This window comes from Myiozetetes cayanensis, unplaced genomic scaffold, assembly GCF_022539395.1.
Source record: "Myiozetetes cayanensis isolate MyiCay16 unplaced genomic scaffold, myiCay2020 scf2-11, whole genome shotgun sequence".
In the NCBI taxonomy this organism is placed as follows: Eukaryota; Metazoa; Chordata; class Aves; order Passeriformes; family Tyrannidae; genus Myiozetetes; species Myiozetetes cayanensis.
In genome coordinates this window covers 84,153,486-84,175,801 of record NW_026087411.1, presented here as the reverse complement: position 1 = coordinate 84,175,801, position 22,316 = coordinate 84,153,486, and the positions used below count along the sequence as shown (strand labels likewise).

At 36.6% G+C, this 22,316-nt stretch overlaps 1 protein-coding gene across 1 annotated transcript; it reads right to left on the bottom strand.

The window, feature by feature from the left end:
* Positions 1-19,200: 19,200 nt before the first annotated feature.
* On the bottom strand, positions 19,201-22,274 carry LOC126640156 (putative uncharacterized protein DDB_G0271982; the record flags this gene model as incomplete). Its single annotated transcript, XM_050315718.1, has 2 exons — positions 19,201-19,308; positions 22,203-22,274. Coding segments are annotated over 2 exons (180 nt in total), but the record flags the coding sequence as incomplete, so codon positions are not given.
* Positions 22,275-22,316: the final 42 nt, after the last annotated feature.

Here is a 22,316-nt window from a genome sequence, read left to right as displayed (position 1 = left end):
AACAACTGTTATGTTAAATTCAGGAAAGGATATCTTGAGGTGAATATTTGTTTTATGGCTTGGATTTGTCTTAGGTTGAGGTTTTAATTGTTTGAGAATATAAATGTTGCATATCTTATTTTGTTTCTGAAGGATTTAGGAAATTAGGGATCAGAAAGTCACTTGTTTGTCTGTGATCTATATGTTTTGTTCACTTGTTTTCAGTGAATGTTGATAGCCAGGGTAAGACTAGGTTTAGACTGGATAACCTAAAGACTGAAGATACTGCACAAATGGTGAGGAACTAACATCTGGAAGTACTTGGCATGGGCTAAAATTATGGTTAGGGTAGACAGCATAAATTATGAAGAGCCATACTGCTTATGATATAACATAGGAACTTCAGAGATTGGTGTCTATCATTAACAAAAGATTACTTCCTTTGCTGTAGTTAGTTATGTTTTAGTTTAGAGTTAGGCATAAAACCTGAGTAGAGTTCTGGGTAATTCCCTGTCACAGGACATGGAGCTAAAGAGAACACATGGAAGTCTATGTGCTTTTTCTCCTCTCACCTGTAGAGATTAGTTCCCTAATTTGTTAAAAGGTAGTTGTTTGGTACTGATTAATTTATATTTATATAGTGTAAATAAAGATATGTTTTGTCAAACAGTTTCCATTGTACCCTGCATATATGTTAATTCACTTCTGTGACCCTTTTGGGAGGTTAGCTAACCATGTCTCTCTGAAGAGACTTCAGTTCATAATATATGTTTCTCTACAATTTGCTATTTCTCTGTACAGTTTGGATAAGATGGGTAAGTTTGAGTGAGATTTGTCATCTTCTGTTCTACACACCCCTCTGATTTCATCATGAATGCTTCAGTTCCTGAAATACTAATTATCCTTGTTTTAGGAAAAACAATGCTTTCATCATTGCACAGCAGTGATTACTTTCTTTCTTTCCCATGCAGTTTTACATCTCCCTTGTGCCCATGCACAGAGATAGATACCCAGAGACATGTCTACCACTGAAGAGGCCATTAAAAATCCTTTCAAGAAATATGGTAGAATCATAGAATCATAGAAGATTAAGGGGTTTGAATGGACCTTAAAGATCATCTAGTCCCAACCCCTCCTACCATGGGCAGGGATGCTTCCCACCTAGAGCAGGTTGCTCAAGGATTTATCCAACCTGGCTTTGAACATTGTCAGCATTGGGACATCCACAACCTCCCTGGGCAACCTGTTCCAGTGTTTCACCACCCCCACAGTAATGAATTTCTTCCTAATATCTAACCTATATTTCCACTCTTTCAATTTGTACCCATTCTGTCACTACAGTTACTGACAGAGTCCCTCTACAATTTCCCTGTAGACTCCCTTCAGATACTGGAATGTTGTTATGAGGCCTTCATTCAACCATCTCTTCTCCAGGATTAACAGTCTCAACTTTCTCAGCCTATATTTGATATATTTGTGTGTTACAAGACTTCTTATTCCGTATAACCCTTGTTGACTGGAGTGTTCCTTGGTTTTTCAGACAATGTCCTAGTACCCAAGGCTTATGAATAAATGTCTTGCTTTTGGGCTTCCAGTGCAAGTTGTACAGCACCAGTCATGGCCACAGAGCCAAGTCATCTCACAGTGATGCCAAGTGTTGTCCCACAGCCTCAGCCATACTCTATTTGTGAACAGTCCCTACCCCACATTAACTTCCAAGCTGTACTCACACATTATTTGCAATAACAGGGGATAGTAGAGGAAAACTCCATACATGGCTAAGAATTACATGAAGGGGACAATTTCATACATGCACTTAACCTATACCTTATCTTTGATTAGCTTATTAGCATAGATACAGTCCAGATGCCCTTTTTTCACAAGAAAAAACTACTGGTTTCCTCTTCCCATTACTCAGTGGAAATCTGTCAGTGGAAATAGATGCTATGTACAATCATGATAATTGCTTTAAGAAATAGCTAAAATAAAACCAAAAACTTAAAACTGAAATTTAGATGGGGAAAAAAGTCCCTTCGACAGAGGCAGATACAGAAAATGGCTTAAGTGTTAAACCTGACAGCAATTTCAGTTTATACTCCTGCTGAAAACTAGTCAGTGATGCATGATTTATAACCAAGATGAATCAAAATGACCAATGCAGGCAAGATAGGGCTTTGCTTTCGAGTTAGACAAGGTCTCCAGATTGGTAATGAAGAATGTAAATGCTTTGTTGGCAGCAAGAAAACCAAAGGAAAGCTCAGATCCAAAAGTTTATCTGTGATAAGAGTGATCAGAATCCTAGAAGTAATTTCTTTCACTGCACTCTGATAAAACACATGGTGAGGAGTTTTGATTTGCAAATAGCAGCAGTTTAAAGTATTGCAAATGCAGACTTTCAAAATGTCAGGAGCCAAATGTTTTCTTCAGAAAGATTAGTGTAGTATATATAAGGTAGCAGGAAAGTTTATTTCACCACTACATTTCTTTGATCTTGTGAGTGCTTTCACAACCCCATTTTTCTTTTTGTTTCTTTCAGTCATGAAGCCATAAACCCAGATTTATGATGGTATTAGTGTTTTGCCACAGAATGATTGGTATGTCCCAGATTCAGCCTTGTGGGACAAACATGAGTAACTAAGAAAAAAATTGTCTGAAAGGGATGTAATCCTTTTAAAAAGAAAAATATTTAAAATAATAATTAAATGGGAGAAAATAAAAACAAATGAGGTAAACATTAATTGTGGAATGTTTGAAAGTATTATTTATATAAAGCATTATAAATTTTGGTTTGATAGGGATTTTTCTGCAAGATTATTAATTTTTCATGATGTTATTTCTGGAAGATGTTATTAAGAATATAGAAAACCCTTGACTGTACTGAGAAATTTATACAAGAAGACAGCAGTGAAGTCTCACTCATATTAGCTATACTGAAATTCATGTACTTTTATGTTTAGTAATCATGTTGTTTGTACACCCCTGAGTTTGAATCCCTGAAGAAAAAAAATTATGATGGAGTGTTTGAAAATTTGTGTTTCCATGAACATTATGCGACATTTTCAAATTCAGTCTGTGTAATGGAAAAGTTCCAGAAAGCTTTCCTGGTGAATTGAGATAGAAAGCCAAATCTAAGGTATAGGAATTATCACAGAATCACAGAACCGCAGAATCAACTAGGCTGGAAAAGACCTCTGAGATCATCAAGTCCAAACTTCAACTTAACAACACCTTGCCTACTAGACCATGGGATTTTTGTAAAATGTGTGGCTTGAATTCTGATTCAAAACATTTTTCTAAATACTTTTGAATTTGCTGCAGAACAGAAATTTCAAATTCAGCCAATGCTGTAATAATGTTTTGTCCTTCTCTTAGATATACTTTGCTCTTGGCTTAACAAGTATCCCTTCCAATACTAACGAAACCAAAGAGAATTGTGAATTATTGATGCTTCAGATTCTTTGTCTTGAATTCTCAGCAGAACACATACAAAAAGACTGACGATGGCTGTGAAATCAGGGACAAGGTTTGTAAATCTTCAAAAGTCATTTGCCAAAGAGAATACTCAAAAATCTCTGCTGAATGAGAATGGTACTAGATCAGGAACTGAGCAAACCTGTGAGAAATGCCTTTTAAGAGAAAATAAATTGATTTCATACACTCTTTGGACTTCCTGTGCAAAGTGAAAACATTGAATGTGATCACTTATCTGAGTACTGATAAATCCACTACTAGCAGTCTGTCAGATCAGTCTCTGCTGTTGGACACTTAAGTTCCTACATTTGAACAGGAGCACCTATCTGCAGTCTCTTCAAGGGGTTATAACCTGATGTCTGCTATGAAGATGGCTCATAAAAGCAGCTGCTCAGAATTCATAATTTCCATCCAGAGGAAACTCCAAGATTAACAAGGGTTTCTGTTTTAACAAAAAACAAATGCACCTAAATATTTATTTTACACAGCATTATATTTATAGGTGGGAAATATATTATCCCAGGAAGGTGATAGAACAATATTTTTACAAAGAAGTTTTTTCTGTTTTTCCTAAATGAGATGCTGTTTTCCTTGCAATATATTTTCAATTGGCTAGCATTTTCCTATGGAAAATATTTAATCGGCTCCACTGATAAGAGGCAGTTTCTAAAAATATTTTGAATTGATAGCAACACTTCAGATGGCAGCCAAAATAAAATTAATTAAAGGTAATCCCAAAATCACAATGCAATAACCTGCAGGCAAGGGTGAGTGCTGAATGAACGAGTGTATGAGTTCCAAGGGATATCAAGGATAAACTTTTGAAGACACACTTTGATAGGTGAGATATATTTTATACCAACAAATTGTAATGAGATTTTAAACCCAAAATAAAAAACCTTGGCAAATACAGATGATATTATTATTCTATTATTGTTCTAAAGGAAGACAATAACAGGTGAGTATCAACTGAGATCATCTGTCTTAGCTAAAAACATCACAACAGTGGTAAGAAAAGTGGAAATCTAAAGAGTAGAATTTGTAAAGATGCTAGATATACCAGATAACGGCACCCTTGATTCTGGATTTAGGGTAACTTAACTTTAAATTAACTTAAAGTTCTCTTTCCAAAAAAAGGCACGCATGAACATGCACACCAGCAGTCCACTCACTCCCAAAATAATTAGTAGATGTAATTGCATAAATAAACAAGACCATTATACAGAGCATTTAGTTACCTAATAATCCAAAAGGTGCTTGTAGACTACAAAGCTTATGAATTAAAGTGGGCCTCACAGATATTACTTATGTTGCAGGTTTTTAGTCAGATTAATATTTCAGTCGAATAAGACAGACTGAACTATGTACCTGGCCATATGATCCCATGACAATGTGAGTTGCAAATGTTTGTAAATCAAGGAGCAGCAATAGTTGTGCACAAATGCAAAGCAGCACGGTTTGGTTCTTTACAAAAAAAAAAAAAACAGTTTTTGCAGGGACATTGAAATTCTGTGTAAGTAGCTAACTTGAAACAAGATTGGATTTCAACATCTGAAGACAGTCTGTTTTCATTCAGATGGATTTATTTTTTTAAATATTGTACAATAGAAAATATATATAGTCAATTGCAAAGAAGGAAAGTATCCTCAGATGATAGATCAGAAAGTGAAAGACAATGAAGAAACTTCAGCTAATGTGTCAAACTAGCAAATTTCTCCTGCCACCCTTTTATTAGAATTCCCTTCTGAAACTAGACTTCAAAAAAATGAGGGTTTCTTTTTAATATTTTTGTAGACCCAAGCACTCACATATACTTATTCCTACTTAGGACTTCAGGAATTTCTCAGCAAATAGAATGTATTTAACAAATGATTTAACCTGAATTAAGCATTAGAAATGTCCCAAGTTCACAAAAACCTATTCCATTGAAATGTTCACTTTAGAGCCAGCAGTGCTTGACTAGAGCCCAGGCATTTCCTCTTTCATTAACATTTTCCTTTCTGTAGCATTCAGTGTAGAATTTCTAACTACTGTTCCTTCTATTTTCTTCGCCAGCTTCTTGTATTTCATTTTCATTTGCTGCTAAATCATTCAGCTTTTTACTACTCCTGTATAAATACGTGTTCAACCTTTCTGCTTGCAGTTGGTGGAAACCTATATTACTGTCATACTACACTCCCAAACACATCATGACTTCCCCATATGTGCCCTTGCATCCTGCGAGTTTTAGACCTCAGTAAGACTGAAATTTTGTTCAAAGTTTGGGTTTGGATCTGGTTTTACTTTTAGGTAGAAGAATAATTCAGGCCATCACTCCAGTTGTTTTTGACACATATGCCAGTGCCTTCTGTGGATTTTTGTGTCAGACACAGAACACCAGAAGTACATTCCCAAAGGATTAGTATGTGTTAGTTGTATATGAATAATTTAAAGAGGCTTTCTGTGACAACATGGGATTATGCAACTTGTCTAAAGGCTAATTTTTGCTTTCCAGCAGAGTACTAGTGTTCGTCCATGTGGAAAGAATTTTCCCCTGAATCCTGTCACCTACCAGTGCTCAAAATGAAACCAGAATATTGGTAGAAAAGACAGATGACCTTCTGTGAAGTGTGAACTTGTTTCACATCTTGGACACTTAAAGGACTTTACATATATATGATTTCTTTGAACATGTTATTTCTGGAGAAACTGAGTGCCCTTTCCTTGTGAAACTTGGCAGTTTTGCATTTAGTAGACAAAATTAATGAAGAGTTAACGAGCAAAGGCTTAGTTTTCTATTACAGAACTGGGGGAAAGTTATAGAAAAAACCAGGAATAAGTTCACTGACATGATGGGTTAGAAAATACTTACAACACTTCACCTCTCTCACTTAGGCATGGCTTAGTCATCACAGAGCAAGAACCACTCTGTTTTAGAGATATATTTTTCAGCATCAAATGCCCTAACCCGGAACTTCTGTCTTTTTCTTATGTCTAATAATTATCGCATTACTCTTGTACCCACAGGAAGTTCTGGTTTGTCCTAGAAGATGTGTTTCCTCTTACATTATGAATTAGGGAAATGTATCATCAAGTAACTTTGATTATTAATTCAGATTAGTTGACTTCCTACGATAAGCAGAAAGGTTTTTGGAACATTCATTGCTCATCTGTTTTATATTCTTGCTTAGGAATTCAATTGAATTAGAGTATTAGCTGACTCCTCCCTTCCCAAAAAATTTGATGTCCACTGTGGAAACTTCCCCTTGGCTTTGTAAGAATTTGAGAAATGTGCAGTAGGAAAAACATTAAATATACAACTGCTCGATTAAACCATAGACTGTGACACATCTTTCGTTTATCATAGTAATCCTTCAAAATAGACCAATAATACAGATCAACTATTTTACACATGAATTACTTTGTGCAAATAACTCCCTCCCATCTGACGTTTTATTGACTATGCTAATCCCAAAATTGCATCCTGTTAGTTCTTGAAAGGGATAGGCAGATCATGCAAAATTTTTACCTTGGCATATGTGTGAGGTGTAAGGACTAAAAGCAAGATTAAGTAACAGTCATAATCTTATACAACAAGAAGTAGAACATTTCACATACTACAGTCTCAAAGAGTTAAAAATTCCAAATCCAACAAAGAGTAGACAGGGAGGAAAAAGTTATGTAATTTGGACATTAAGAATGTGTTTTAAAATATGGGGCATTTGAGTTTTCTTTTTCCATTTTCCTACTTACAGGAAAACCTACAAAGAGCTACTAATTCTTTATTAAGGTATGCAAAGTACTTCCATACATGAGTGTCTCTTGTCATGTCCCTTGAATAGGGTCTTGTTCATCTGATAAATGTTAAAAAATGAGCTTGAGAAAGGCTGCTGGAAAAAGTCCATTTGTTACTCGTACTTCATGAACACTTGAAAGACTTAATACTGACTTTGCATAATGCTTTGAGAAAAAGGAATTTAGAAAGGGGACATAGGTTATTTCCTAGAATTTAGAGGGGGGGGGAAGAAAAAAGTGGAGATCTTCATTCAAGGTAAGCTGTGAGTTAGCCCATGAAGAAATGATAACAGACAAACACGATAGGAAAAGTGAGAACACTTTGGTAAGAATCCTGAAAAAAAGCACCTCAGGAAGTGAGATTTGAGGAGCACATCAATGGAAATATTAAGTCAGGTGGTGAATTAGCAAAGACTCTTATGGACAATAGGGCTATGCAGGGAATATTCAGTGTCTGTAGGATACTGGGTGAAAGCTATTGTCCTTGGAAGAGCAGGAAGCTGAAAAACTTTGCCAGGTCTCAAAACATAGCTATTCATGGCAAGTACCATGAGAAGATGCCCTGGAATGGAATCATATGGAGAAGTTGTTTATATAGGACCACTCTTTTCCTTGTTGTGCTAATTTAAATGAATATTTGTTAATGAATATTTATATAAAGATGAGATAGTCATTTATGTAAATTTTCTCTACTTCTGTCAGAAATCTGTGACCTCCAGTTTTCTCAGAAGTCCCTAATGGTTACCCCAGTCAGCAGCTGTTCTACTCATGTTTCTGCTGCATTGGTTGTACTACTGATTTGCACTTGAAAATGAGTAAAATTCTTTACAGAGCTGTTGAACAAGAGTTCAAGGCAAGCCCTGTGTTTTGCCTGATGGAGTTCATTCAGTCTGACAACTCATTAGTAAAAGCTAGTCACTGAGCTAGAAGTACCAGCTGTAACTTCTACAGGGAATGGCAGGTGAAGACTTTGAGAAAAAGAAATAAAAAAGGATGTTTCAGCACCACAAGAATATATCTTCTGAGTGGTTTGCAGCCTGTTAAGTGGAAGGAGGGGAGCATTTAATAGCTTCTGAAAACAGATATTGTTCACCAGCTGTGACTGAAAAGTAACTACAAGGTGATAGATCTGTTAACATAGTTCCTTGACTTATAAAGAAACTCAATTTTTTATTTTATTTATTTATTTATTTTAATTTTATGTAGCTAATCCTGCCAAAACTTGGTCAGGTTTATCTGAAGGATGAGGATGTTGAGAGCATGATTTATTGCATGAACACTTTACTCAAAAAAGCTTATGATTAAATGAAATGCTGAGAGTTGTCCAAATTTCCATAACAATGTCACCAGACGTGCATCAAAGCATTATAGATCCTTTAACACATGATTTAGTGCAGCTGTGTTCTGTGATGTAAAGAATGTTTTTGTATTTTTAAGTCCAGTTTTAATGTCTTGAGTTGTATTGATTTAAATTTTTGTTTCACACAGAATTATTCAATTCACTCACTACGAATTATTAGCAAGCGGTCCCTGGAAGATCACAACATAGGTACAGAGGGTACTAAATGTGGACCGTGTGCCTCTGGTTGCTTTTGTTTAGAAGAAAACCATGCTGCTCTCACCCTTCAAGTGGATGTCAGTGCCAAATTTAGGCCAGGGTAGTCTTTAGCAGTTACACACTCTGCTGCTTCATGTTTTTCCCCACCATCTCCAGACAATTTCTGACCCAGATTCCCATCACCAATCTCGATGCCCACCTGTAGGCTGAAGTCCTGGCCAAGCTTTGTCTTGTCCTCATCCCCAGGTTGCTTCCTGATGCCTGGGGCTGGGGCTGCCCCTGTGGCCCTGGCTGCCCTGCTCCTGCCTGGAGAGGTGGGACAGATAATGCTCTGATGTCCCTGGAGAAGCCCCACCACCCCAAGCAACCATCCCACAGGGAGACCAAGGCCTGTGGATGAGCAAAACAGACATGTGTTGGGGTAAGAGGCAAGGCTGTGGAGCCCCTGATGAAGGATGCAGGGGTGAAGGATTTTGACTTAGACACTTTGGGGCTGATTTCCCTGGGGAAAAGCAGGAACTGCGAAGGACTTGAAAAGGTGCCAGAGCTGACCAGTAAGAAAGGAATGTAAATAGGAAGTGAACATCCAATCATATGTAAAGGCTAGTCATAAATTATAGATTACAGAGCTAAGAATAGTAATAGTATGTAAGGTTCTGCACAGAATGTGAATGCAGACGGGTGAGAACAAATTGTAATATACGTAATGGACAAAGCAATAAAAGCTGAATGTTGGCCATCATCATAAACATCATAAAGGTGCCTAGTTTTTAATTCTTGGCCATCCTCAACTTACTACAACAGACATGTAACAAATGTTAGCTTCCATTTGAATCTTTTCTGCACATTCAGTGGAGATTCTTGTGGGATATGTTTCTTGTGAGCTGGTTTAGAAGTCTGACATCTAGACTAATAAAAGTCCAAATATATTGTAATCAAAGTGAATTTTATAGGAAATAGAAGGAGTGAAACTAAATCTAAAATGTGCAGCTTTCCATGAGTATTATGTCATTTGTTCACAATAATAGTTTCACTATAAACAGCACAAAAAGATCTATGTCTAATCATAACCAAGAAAGCTTTAACTTGCTTACTTAAAAGAAACTGACTGTTTTATGAAAATAATGAATATGGGGAATTGAAAAGTAAAGTCAGTTTAACCCTTCTACCCTGTTCCAGTAAGGAAATTTATTTTATTTGCCCTTTCCAGGACAACCACATTGTTTACTGGGTTGGTCTTGAGCTTGGGTTGGTCTATGTGTCAGCTGCTATTGCTCATCCTGGGTTCAGCCGGTTTGTGATTTGCATCTCTCCAGCTCTTGTAATACAGTTTCCATATATATATTTCAATACAGCATTATGGTAGCAGCCACTTTATTTGGGAATAGAAGAATTTTATAGAATGTGCATGGTCATGTTGTGCCATATAGTATCAAGGCCTGGTAATGGGCTGTGGCACTGTTTACTGTGGAGGGTTGTCTCAACTCAGGCTGGGAAATTCTCTGACCCAGTTATCTTAAATATGCAAGAAATCCAGAGGAATTTCAAAGTAAAAAGATCTGAGTGAGACTTCCAGCAAACATGTCCAGACCAATATCTTCCGTGATGACACACTGCTTCTGACCCCAAATCTTGGATAGTTTCATAGGGAGTGATATGTCAGTTCTTCTGATATTTATTAAAAGAATGTTTTCTTATAAATGTTCACTTCTTTATCCCTTAATCAGAAGTCTTTTTTCTCAGTATAGTACTTAGGGTAGAATATTAAACTCAAGCCATAGAAAAAGAAGACTGGTTTTAACTATTTTCATGCTTGAAGAAAAGTGACTAAATAGGTATTTTCAGTGTCAGAAGAGTAAAGAAATAGGCTAAAAATATCATGCAGTACTTCTCTTAAAACCTATATTTTTCATAAATGATTGCTTGAAACCTGTTCCCAGAAAATTGACATGAGACAAAACTAGTTCTTATTTGTATCTACTGCCAAACTCATTATTAGTACAGAATCAATATTATGTACACTAGAAGCACGTAGTATAAGCTATAGAAACCATTTGGGGTCATCTCTTCAGCTTATATATTTGGAGTCCTCTTGCTTGTTGTGGAATAGTGCTAGGTACATGCTGTATTCCCCAAACTTGTTTTTTTGGGGGGCTTGCTTGTTTATTTGTTTGTTTGTTTTAATAACAAAGAGTAATAGAAATCTTCAGATAATCCCAAAGTCTCTAAATTATGATCAATGTTAGTACTTGTCTTTCATTTTAGAAAAATGATTTCCACTCAGGCCACTCTCCTTACAGGGTCTCCTGCAAAATCCTTTGTAGTTCCTGTTAGGGTGAGAGGCAAACACAAAAAAATCATTATGTTAGAAGGAGAGACTTGTCCTGTAAATCATTATTCTTAAAAATATGAATAAAGACTTCAATTTTTCCCTTGTACATCACTAAAGATAGTATAAAGGTTGAAAAGGGTTGAAATGTGAAAATATCTAGAAAAATATTTAAGACTTATATACCCATAGAGAATAATCTGCCCTGTATTATTATCTATCAAAGCCTCTGAGTCTGAGATGATCAGAAACATACCCAGAAAAAAGGGATGCTGTGACAGCATCCCATCCTCAGCAGGAAGTTTACATTTCAAGAATATCTTTGCAAGATGAAGAGCTGGACTGAAAGAGAAAATTCTGTTTGATACAAATGTTGAGGTCTTAAATTTTGTTTCTCTTCTAAATTAGAACAAACCCGAAACCTTTCAAATATTTTCAGGAAAGGATATTGTGGTGAAACATCTGTTTTCTGATCAAAAAGGTCAACTTTTGAATTCATGTCTCTTGCCACTGGGAGCAATCCAAGAATCTACCCTGAACGCTGGAAATTTCCCAGAGTAAATGTTGTCAAAATCAATATTTCTCTAAAAGACATCCTTTCTTTGATGCAGCTGCTTGTTTTGACCAAAAGCAAAGAAACCAGTTGTCAGACTTGTGGACTAGTTGAGAACAAACTAGGTGGAAATGGCGGGAAGGGGACCAGACCTTCTATATTAGCAGTGTGGCTTAACCATTCCACATAAAAAAGTGCGTAAAAGTAGGGAGCCAGGGACATGGGAACAGTGACCAACTTTGGGGTTGAATTCCATAATCACTGCAGACGACTTCCCACTGCATGCGACTCTTCATGCTGCTTCTAATGAATCATAATTCCCTCTTAAGCTTTATGAAATACACATACTGACACTCGGTAATTAATGTTTGTTGCTGCAATTTGGTCATAACAAACAACAGTGGTTTTAATAAATTTAAAGTTATTACTAGAATGTGCCAAACACTAAGAGAAATAGCTTGAGCCGAGTATGCTTTTTTTTTTGTCTAATATACAACAGCATAAAATAAATGCACCATGAAATTTTACTGAAAAAATGTAAACCGAGATTTTATAGAGGGCTCAGTGGGGTAGCACATTTTTGGATTTTATTGAAAACTAACATTGCCCTCAGCTTCTCAGACACAGTATGTTTCAGTTTACCATTGTATTATCCCAAATAAGTGTTATGAACAGATTCTGGTGGAGACTTATATAACATTTATAGTTCTCAGCAAACCAGTATTCCCAACAGAATTTCTCAGTTTCTCCACATTTAAAATTCCTTCATGCTTCAATAAATGTTGATTCAGCACTACTTGTGTTAAGTGAGAGATTTTGTAAGAAGGCATATGCATTGAGCTAACAAAATCTCAACATTTGAATAGAGGCAGAGATCAAGTTTATTCTGCTAAATATTAATCCTATATCTTGTAGCCTTTAGTAGCTCCTCATATCACCGTATATTTTCCCCATTCTAAAGTACTGTAGATGATACCATCTCACTTGAATAAGGAATACTTGATTTTTTTGCAATACCAAGCATTGTGCTTTGTACCTCCGATTCTAAATGTTGCTGATATTTTATAAGGCTTTTCAGAGGACTTTGTTTCTCAGTCAGTGTCCCTGCTGATGTGTGCAATAAGGTTGAACAGGTTGGGAGGACATGGTATTTCAGCTGCCCTTGGGAAATGAGATACAGCTGTTCCCAAGTTTTATGAGTTTCTGAGTTATGCAAGCAATTTGTCATGACACACATAACTTCATGGTTTGCTTTTTGTGTGACCCCACTCGAGCCAAAATCAAATTGTTAGGAACTTGGATGATTTTGGCTGCTGCAGGACGGTAGAAGGGGTGACTCTTGAGATAAAGTGCCAGTTATCATCACATCAAAAGCAAATACCAGGCAAGATGCGGGGTCTTATCCATAGATAACCTGTTCAAATGCATGTGCAGAGCTCAGTTTTCCCTCTAGCATCCTCCTCCTCTTCTGTCCAAGAGTTCTTCCTATTATCAGTGAGGAGGCAAAGCAGAGAGGAGATGAGGATGGATAAATCCTAACATGGTGGATATCTGCTTCTTGTGTCTTGCATTACATAAGTTTTTCTGAAGCAATTCTGGGAGAGCTTATACAAGCCAAAGTTTTACAATAAATTCAAATATATATGAATCTAGATCTGAGGCACTACACTGTTCTGTGTGTCTCTGTTCTCAGAGTAGGTGCCAGGAGAAACTGTGTTTGTGGTGTCCTGTAGGGTACTATGACATTTTTTCAATACTTTGGAAATCTGTCTACACTGATGTGCTGGTACTGTATTAATGCCCTTCAAACCTCCATGGTGTCTTCTTCTCCTGCAGTCTCTTCCAGGCATTCTCCTGGAACAGTGCCTGTGGTATTATAAAGGGCAGACTAAGATTTGCTCTTTCTGATAGAAGGAACAGCAGTTTTGCTTTATCAGAGGCAGTGCTGTGTAATTAGAGAAACCTATCTAACACTTCCCTTTTTATTGTATTTGTATTTTCAAAGTACACAACTTTTGCACTGAAGCAATTTAAATTCTTGTTAAAGAAGTTCCCCTTAGCTCAGCTGGACTTAAGAGATACTTGTTACTCTTCTTTTATGTTATTTGCCATTTCTCAACTACCCTTCTGTGTGGGAACACCAGGAGGATCTTCTGGTTGTTAGGTTGCAGGTGGTGGTGAGGAGGAAAACGAGGCAGAGGCAAGGGAGGAGAGGCAGTCACTTGACTTTGTGGGACAGGGGTGATTTTGATCCAGCAGCTTGTGAAAACTCTTAGCTTGTGAGCCAGTCTCTCACTGCTGAGATGGCCTCACATGCTTTTCCTTTGCTGTACACATGGCTTGCCAAGGGCATGTAGCTTTACTTTCCAAGAGGCATTTTCTTTTTTTCAGCTTATGTTAAATGTTACCAATAAAAAGGGAAACAAATAGAAGGTTTGTATCAACTCTTTAGGGAGCAAAATTACACTTGCAAAAAACCCAAATGAATTTTATATTTTTCTCTGTTTATAAAAGACATTCATTAGATAATTTTTAACACATTCCTATAGCAGCCAAACAGTAGTTTGTCTTTGGAAAGACTTGATAAACAATTTAAGAAAACTTTCGTTAATGAAATTGTTTGACTAATGCTGAGATTAAATGGGAGGAAGAAGTTGTGTTCCTGACACCCAGTTTTGCTAGCACACAGTGGGCTTCTGTGTTGTGGTGCAGTGTTGACTTGATGGGGACTTTGTCACCCAGATAGGGGGACAATTAAAGGAAAATACAAATATTTACAGAAAAGCCCATTTCTACAATATAATATGACAGTCAACCTCAACTCTTTCTCATAAGAAATTACCACAGAACACCGAAGGTCAGAGATGAAACCACAGGTATACATTTGTGGTATGTTTTAGACAGATGTGAGCTCATTCAGGAGAACAGTAGCCAAACATCATGTAGGAATAATCAGTTAATCCCAGATCAAGGTAATACACCCTGCTTGACAACAATGGCCTTACTGGTGCTTCAGTTACCATTCTGCAGTGGCTCCACATGCAGATGACTTGCCAGACTGGCAAAGTGACCTTGCAGAACAGCAGATAGGTGTACTCTTACTCTAGGAAATTGTAGGTGGCACTAACTGAGATTTTGAGCCCGAGGCACACATTCTGTTTTCAAGTGGACACTCAGAAGTTCTTTGAGACCTAGAAGGCTGCTGAGCTCTCTGTGTCTGTGTGATGTGTGTCTGGATAAAATACTGGGCTTCAGTGGGCTGTCAAAAGAGAGGTCCCTCTCCTCCTTATCTGCCCTTTAAAATACTCTCCTCCTCTCTGCTGAATTCTGAAAGAGATTCTGTACTGAAAATGATAGCACTTGGTCTGTTTGTAACACTATCCTCATTTTGGCTTAAACAACGAGGCTAAGAAATAGTTTAAGCCTCAGGAAACATCATTATTATCTACATAGTGCTTTCCTTTGAAAAGCCTAACTCTCCACTGTTTGCTGTTTGTTTCCATGCCAGCTTTGTACATTACTGACAGGAACCTGCACCCCTCTGCAAACAGCATAATTTATTTAACCACTCAGCAGTTTCCTCTATTTCTCATTGCCCTTTATGCAATACCATTTGTTTTTAACTGGCATTTTCTAAATCCTATTCAAATGACTTTTTCCTCTCTCGTCAGCTTGGAAACTGAAATACGCCACAGCCCAAGAAGTTGTTCCACGCAACTTCTTAAAAAGAGCTGCTTGAAAAGCGCCATGTGTTTGTCAGTATCCTCATGTGGGTAGTGAGTTGAACCCTCACAAAACAGTCTGTGTGCCTGGTACCAGTGTCTCAGGCAGGAAACAAAACAGTTTCAAAGAGGAACACAACAGTCTCTTTAATATCAAATTATAAATAATTCTACTGATATTGCAGGGCAGGACTTCAGCTAACACAGCACCCAGACTCCAACCTCCCCCTGCATCCTGACTGCTGCTGCCATTGTCACGAGCCACACAGAAGCAAGGGACAACCCTGGTCTCAGGTTTTACCACCTGTACCTTGGGAGCAAGACCCTGGCATGGCAGGTATCTCTCTCCCAACCAGTTCCCTGATTTGGATTTGGGAAGGTCTGAGGCTGTTTCCAACAGGCAGTTTGGGCACTGTCTCAGTATTTTGGACTCTAAGAATCTGACCATGTAGATGTGGCCAGCTCATGTCCTGTGGCTAGAGGATGGACTCTGGAAGTATTTAGGGTAAACAGTCATTTTCCTCTCCTTTTTGTTATATTATATTTCTAATCTGCCTTTCACCTCTGAAATGAAGAAGGAAATGCAAATCACCTTTCTGGTAATTTTTGGTCATGTTCCTTTATCACCAAGCATACTTGTCTTTTGCTTAGATAAAGGAAACAATACATGTGGCTTCCATATATGTTGTACAGATACAAAATATGATGTAAAATTTGTTTTTAATGCCTTTGAGTATCCATGCAAATATGCTGGGTTATTAGAAAGTAAGGATTTTTCAGCTGGAATATTTATTTGCCACATAACAAACACTGAAGTGTAGCTGTGACATCAGTACTTGGAACAAATGAACCATTAATCAAGAAAGCAGCCTGACCTTACCTATTTGCATGGTCCTGTTGTCCCCAAGGCTTCTGTATTTCCATTTACAAGTCCCAATTGCTGATATTTTGGCTTAAAAACTGTAGCTGTATTTATGGAGGAAAGTAGATAGACAATAAAAAAAGCACTTAATCCAACATAATTCTTCTTCATAATAACTGTACTTAAGAAGTTGATGGTTGAGTGGCATTCCTATTGCACATGCAGTCATAGTAAATGATACCTTAAAATGCGGACAGCTATTCTTCCTCTATACTAAGGAAAATCTTATAAAGGACTATCAAACAAAACTTTCTATGCACCAGGAAACACAATATTTTTCTCTGTGAACCCAACTAAGCCTAGATTTCTTCTCTTCGATACAGTGATGATTTTTTTTTTATTTCATAATTTTACTCAATGCAAAAATAATCATATCTAAGAGGAACTATAAAAAATGTACCTGCTTTACAGGAAATACAGATTTTTTTAAGTTGCCTGGTGTGATGACATTGCATATGACTTGGAACAGCATTCTTTCAAGGTTTCTAAAACTGAAGTGGAATCAGACAAAGTTTTGTTGTGAGACAGAGTTGCATAGCCAAATTGGTAGGCTATCCTCAGCAGAATTACATTTCTTCATTCTGTGGGTGATAACTCTCTTTCTACCTTTCTTTCTTTTTTGCCTAAATGGCTATGGGGAAAAAAAGACTCCAAGGCAAATTAGGTAAGAGATAAGATAAGGATACAAAGGCTTTAATGAGCCCCCAGGCTTCCAGGAAATGCCACCACGTGCTCCAGAATACAGGTGTTTTCAGTTTTTATAATGATTCTCACCCAATCCTCATCTGGCCACCACCCACGTTCTGCCCCTGCCACGGCTCTCGGGAATTGGGTCTGCGGGCATTTTGGGACCCCCTCTTCTTCATCTTCCTCAGAGTATGTACTGTTCTTGGAGGCCTTCCAGGGCTCTAGGCCTGAAGATTTTTGCATCTATGACCATATTTCTTGTGCAGATTTTAGGGTGCTCTCTAAAATTCTACCTTGAAAATGAACCTAAACAGGCCAGTGGAATTTAGGGGAATTGATATGGGAATGGGTTAAAGGGTTTGCTATGTGTGGTTGGTGTGTTAAAGGGTAAAGGGATAATGTGTTGCTACTTTAAAATCTACATTTACTATATAACAATTTCTAAAACCTACAAATATTAAAAAATCAAAACTCCAACGTATCATTTTTTTTTTTCTTTCTTTTGCTTTCTTTCTTTTTATTCTTTCTCTCGATCTTTCTGCCTTTCTTTCTTCTTTCTTTCTCTTCCTTTCTTCCTTTCTTCCCTTCCTTCTTTCCTGCCTTCCTGCCTTTCTTCCTTCCTTTCTTTCCTTCCTTTCCTTCTTTCTCCCTTTCTTTCTTTCTCTCCCTGTTTCTTTACCTCTTTCATTATTTCCCTCTTTCCTTCCATCTTTCTTTCTTTCTCTCTTCTTCTCTCTCTTTTGCTCTTTAGCTCTTTCTTTCTCTTTTTCTTTCTTTATTTCTTTCTTTCTGTTGTCTTTATTTCTTTCTTTCTCTTTGTCTGTCTTTATTTCTTTCTTTCTCTTTGTCTTTATTTCTTTCTCTTTTTCTGTCTTTCTTTCTTTCTCTTTTTCTGTCTTTCTTTCTTTCTCTTTGTCTTTCTTTCTTTCTCTTTGTCTTTCTTTCTTTCTCTGTCTTTTTTTCTCTGTCTTTTTTTCTCTGTCTTTCTTTCTTTCTCTTTGTCTTTCTTTCTTTCTTTCTCTTTGTCTTTCTTTCTTTCTCTTTGTCTTTCTTTCTCTTTGTCTTTCTTTCTCTTTGTCTTTCTTTCTCTTTGTCTTTCTTTCTCTTTGTCTTTCTTTCTCTTCTGTCTTTCTTTCTCTTTGTCTTTCTTTCTTCTTCTGTCTTTCTTTCTCTTTGTCTTTCTTTCTCTTTGTCTTTCTTTCTCTTTGTCTTTCTTTCTCTTTGTCTTTCTCTTTGTCTTTCTTTCTCTTTGTCTTTCTTTCTCTTTGTTTTCTTTCTTTCTCTTTGTCTTTCTTTCTTTCTCTTTGTCTTTCTTTCTTTCTCTTTGTCTTTCTTTTTTTCTCTGTCTTTTTTTCTCTGTCTTTCTTTCTTTCTGTCTTTCTTTCTTCTCTGTCTTTCTTTCTTTCTTTCTGTCTTTCTTCTCTTCTCTTTGTCTTTCTTCTTTCTTTCTCTTCTGTCTTTCTTTCTTCTCTTCTGTCTTTCTTTCTGTCTTTCTCTTTCTGTCTTTCTTTCTTTCTCTTTGTCTTTCTTTCTCTTTCTTTATTTCTTTCGCTTTGTCTTTCTTTCTTTCTCTTTCTTTATTTCTTTCGCTTTGTCTTTCTTTCTTTCTCTTTCTTTATTTCTTTCGCTTTGTCTTTCTTTCTTTCTCTTTCTTTATTTCTTTCGCTTTGTCTTTCTTTCTTTCTCTTTGTCTTTCTTTCTTTCTCTTTGTCTTTCTTTATTTCTTTCTTTCTCTTTATTTCTTTCTCTGTCTTTATTTCTTTCTTTCTCTGTCTTTATTTCTTTCTTTCTCTTTTTCTTTATTTCTCTTTGTCTTTCTTTCTTTCTTTCTCTTTATTTCTTTCTTTCTCTTTTTCTTTCTTTCTCTTTGTCTTTCTTTCTTTCTTTGTCTTTATTTCTTTCTTTCTCTTTGTCTTTCTTTCTCTTTGTCTTTCTTTCTCTTTGTCTTTCTTTCTCTTTGTCTTTCTTTCTCTTTGTCTTTCTTTCTTTCTTCTTTCTTCTGTCTTTCTCTTCTTCTTCTTTCTTTCTCTTTCTGTCTTTCTTTCTCTTTCTCTGTCTTTCTTTCTCTTCTGTCTGTCTTTCTTTCTGTCTGTCTTTCTTTCTTCTGTCTGTCTTTCTTTCTTTCTTCTGTCTTTCTTCTCTCTGTCTTTCTTTCTTTCTCTTCTGTCTTTCTTTGTCTTTCTTTCTGTCTTTCTTTCTTTCTCTTTGTCTTTCTTTCTCTGTCTGTCTTTCTTTCTCTTTGTCTTTCTTTCTCTTTGTCTTTCTTTCTCTTTCTGTCTTTCTTTCTGTCTTTCTTTCTTTCTCTTCTTCTTTCTTTCTGTCTTTCTTTCTGTCTTTCTGTCTTGTCTTTCTTTCTTGTCTTTCTTTCTGTCTGTCTTTCTTTCTGTCTGTCTTTCTTTCTGTCTGTCTTTCTTTCTGTCTTTCTGTCTTCTTCTTTTTCTTCTCTTTCTGTCTTCTTTCTTTCTGTCTGTCTTTCTTTCTGTCTGTCTTTCTTCTCTGTCTGTCTTCTCTTCTGTCTTTCTTTCTTTCTGTCTTTCTTTCTTCTGTCTGTCTTTCTTCTTTCTGTCTTTCTTTCTCTTGTCTGTCTTTCTTTCTTTCTTTCTGTCTTTCTTTCTCTGTCTGTCTTTCTTTCTGTCTGTCTTTCTTTCTGTCTTTCTTTCTTTCTGTCTTTCTTTCTGTCTTTCTTTCTGTCTTTCTTGTCTGTCTTTCTCTTCTGTCTTTCTTTCTTTCTTTCTGTCTTTCTTTCTGTCTGTCTCTCTTTCTGTCTTTCTTTCTTTCTGTCTTTCTGTCTGTCTTTCTTTCTGTCTTTCTTTCTCTTTTCTTTCTTTCTCTCTTTCTTTCTCTCTGTCTGTCTTTCTCTGTCTGTCTTTCTTTCTGTCTTTCTTTTTCTGTCTGTCTTTCTTTCTGTCTTTCTCTCTGTCTGTCTTTCTTCTTTCTTTCTTTCTGTCTTCTTTCTGTCTTCTCTTTCTTTCTTTCTCTCTTCTGTCTTTCTTTCTTCGTCTGTCTTTCTTTCTTTCTTTCTGTCTGTCTTTCTTTCTGTCTGTCTTTCTTCTGTCTTCTTTCTTTCTTTCTGTCTTTCTTTCTCTCTGTCTTTCTTTCTCTCTGTCTGTCTTTCTTTCTGTCTTTCTGTCTTCTTCTCTGTCTGTCTTTCTTTCTGTCTGTCTCTTCTTGTCTGTCTTTTCTCTCTGTCTGTCTTTCTCTTTCTGTCTTTCTTTTTCTTTCTTTCTCTTTTCTTCTTTCTTTCTTTCTGTCTTTCTGTCTTCTTTCTTTCTTTCTGTCTTTCTTTCTTCTTTCTGTCTTGTCTTTCTTTCTTTCTTCTTTGTCTTTCTTTCTGTTCTCTTTTCTTTCTTTCTTTCTTTCTTGTCTTTCTTTCTTTCTTTCTTGTCTTTCTTTCTGTCTTTCTGTCTGTCTTTCTCTGTCTGTCTCTTTCTGTCTTTCTTCTTTCTTTCTGTCTCTCTTTCTTCTTTCTGTCTCTCTTTCTTTCTGTCTGTCTTTCTTTCTGTCTTTTCTGTCTGTCTTTCTCTCTGTCTTTCTTTCTTGTCTTTCTTTCTCTGTCTTTCTTTCTGTCTGTCTTTCTTTGTCTTTCTTTCTTTCTGTCTTCTTTCTTTCTCTTTCTGTCTCTCTTTCTTGTCTTTCTTCTGTCTTTCTTTCTGTCTTTCTCTTCTCTGTCTTTCTTTCTGTCTTTCTTTCTGTCTTCTCTTTCTGTCTTTCTTTCTGTCTGTCTTTCTTTCTCTGTCTTTCTTTCTGTCTGTCTCTTCTTGTCTGTCTTCTTTCTTTCTGTCTTTCTGTCTGTCTTTCTCTTCTGTCTTTCTTTCTGTCTGTCTTTCTTCTGTCTTTCTGTCTTTCTTTCTGTCTTTCTTTCTTCTCTTTGTCTGTCTTTCTCTCTGTCTTTCTTTCTCTTTGTCTTTCTTTCTCTTTGTCTTTCTTTCTCTTGTCTGTCTCTCTTCTGTCTGTCTCTCTCTCTGTCTGTCTCTTCTGTCTGTCTTTCTTTGTCTGTCTTTCTGTCTTTCTCTCTGTCTGTCTTTCTCTTTGTCTCTCTTTCTTCTGTCTGTCTTTCTTTGTCTGTCTTTCTCTTCTGTCTCTTTCTCTGTCTCTCTCTCTCTGTCTGTCTTTCTCTCTGTCTCTCTTCTTTCTGTCTCTTCTCTTCTGTCTTCTCTTCTGTCTCTCTCTTCTGTCTCTCTTGTCTTCTTCTGTCTGTCTTTCTTCTGTCTCTCTTTCTTGTCTGTCTGTCTTTCTTTCTCTGTCTTTTCTTTCTTTCTGTCTTTCTTTCTTTGTCTTTCTTTCTGTCTCTTTCTGTCTTCTTCTTCTGTCTGTCTTTCTTCTGTCTTTCTCTTTTGTCTTTCTTTCTTTCTTTGTCTTTCTGTCTTTCTGTCTTTCTTTCTTCTTTCTTTCTTCTTCTGTCTGTCTTTCTTTCTTTCTGTCTGTCTCTTTCTCTCTGTCTCTCTTCTCTTGTCTTTCTTTCTTTTCTTTCTGTCTTTCTCTTCTTGTCTGTCTTCTCTCTTCTCTTTGTCTTTCTTTCTCTGTCTGTTCTTTCTTGTCTTTCTCTGTCTGTCTTTCTTTCTGTCTTCTTTCTGTCTGTCTTCTTCTGTCTGTCTTTCTCTTCTGTCTTTCTCTCTGTCTTCTGTCTGTCTTTCTTTCTCTGTCTGTCTTTCTGTTCTGTCTCTTTCTGTCTTTCTTTCTTTCTGTCTTTCTGTCTTTCTTTCTGTCTGTCTCTTTCTGTCTGTCTTTCTCTTCTGTCTGTCTTTCTCTCTGTCTGTCTTGTCTTCTCTTTGTCTTTCTTCTCTGTCTGTCTTTCTTTCTTTCTGTCTTTCTGTCTGTCTCTTTCTCTGTCTGTCTTCTCTTTCTTGTCTGTCTTTCTGTCTGTCTTTCTTTCTTTCTGTCTTTCTTTCTTCTTCTGTCTTTCTTTCTGTCTGTTTTCTTTCTTTCTTTCTGTCTTTTCTTTCTGTCTGTTCTTTCTTGTCTTTCTTTCTTTCTCTTTCTTTCTTCTGTCTGTCTTTCTTTCTGTCTTTCTTTCTTTCTTTCTTTCTCTGTCTTTCTTTCTGTCTTTCTTTCTTTCTTTCTGTCTTTCTCTTCTGTCTTTCTTTCTGTCTCTCTTTCTTTCTCTCTTCTTTCTTCTCTTTCTTCTTTCTTTCTTCTCTTTCTTTCTTTCTTTCTTCTTTCTGTCTTTCTTTCTTCTTTCTGTCTTTCTTTCTCTTCTTTCTTTCTTCTCTGTCTTTCTTTCTTTCTTCTTCTTTCTTTCTTTCTTCTTTCTTTCTGTCTTTCTTTCTTTCTGTCTCTTCTTTCTGTCTTTCTCTTCTTCTTTCTTTCTTTCTCTTGTCTTT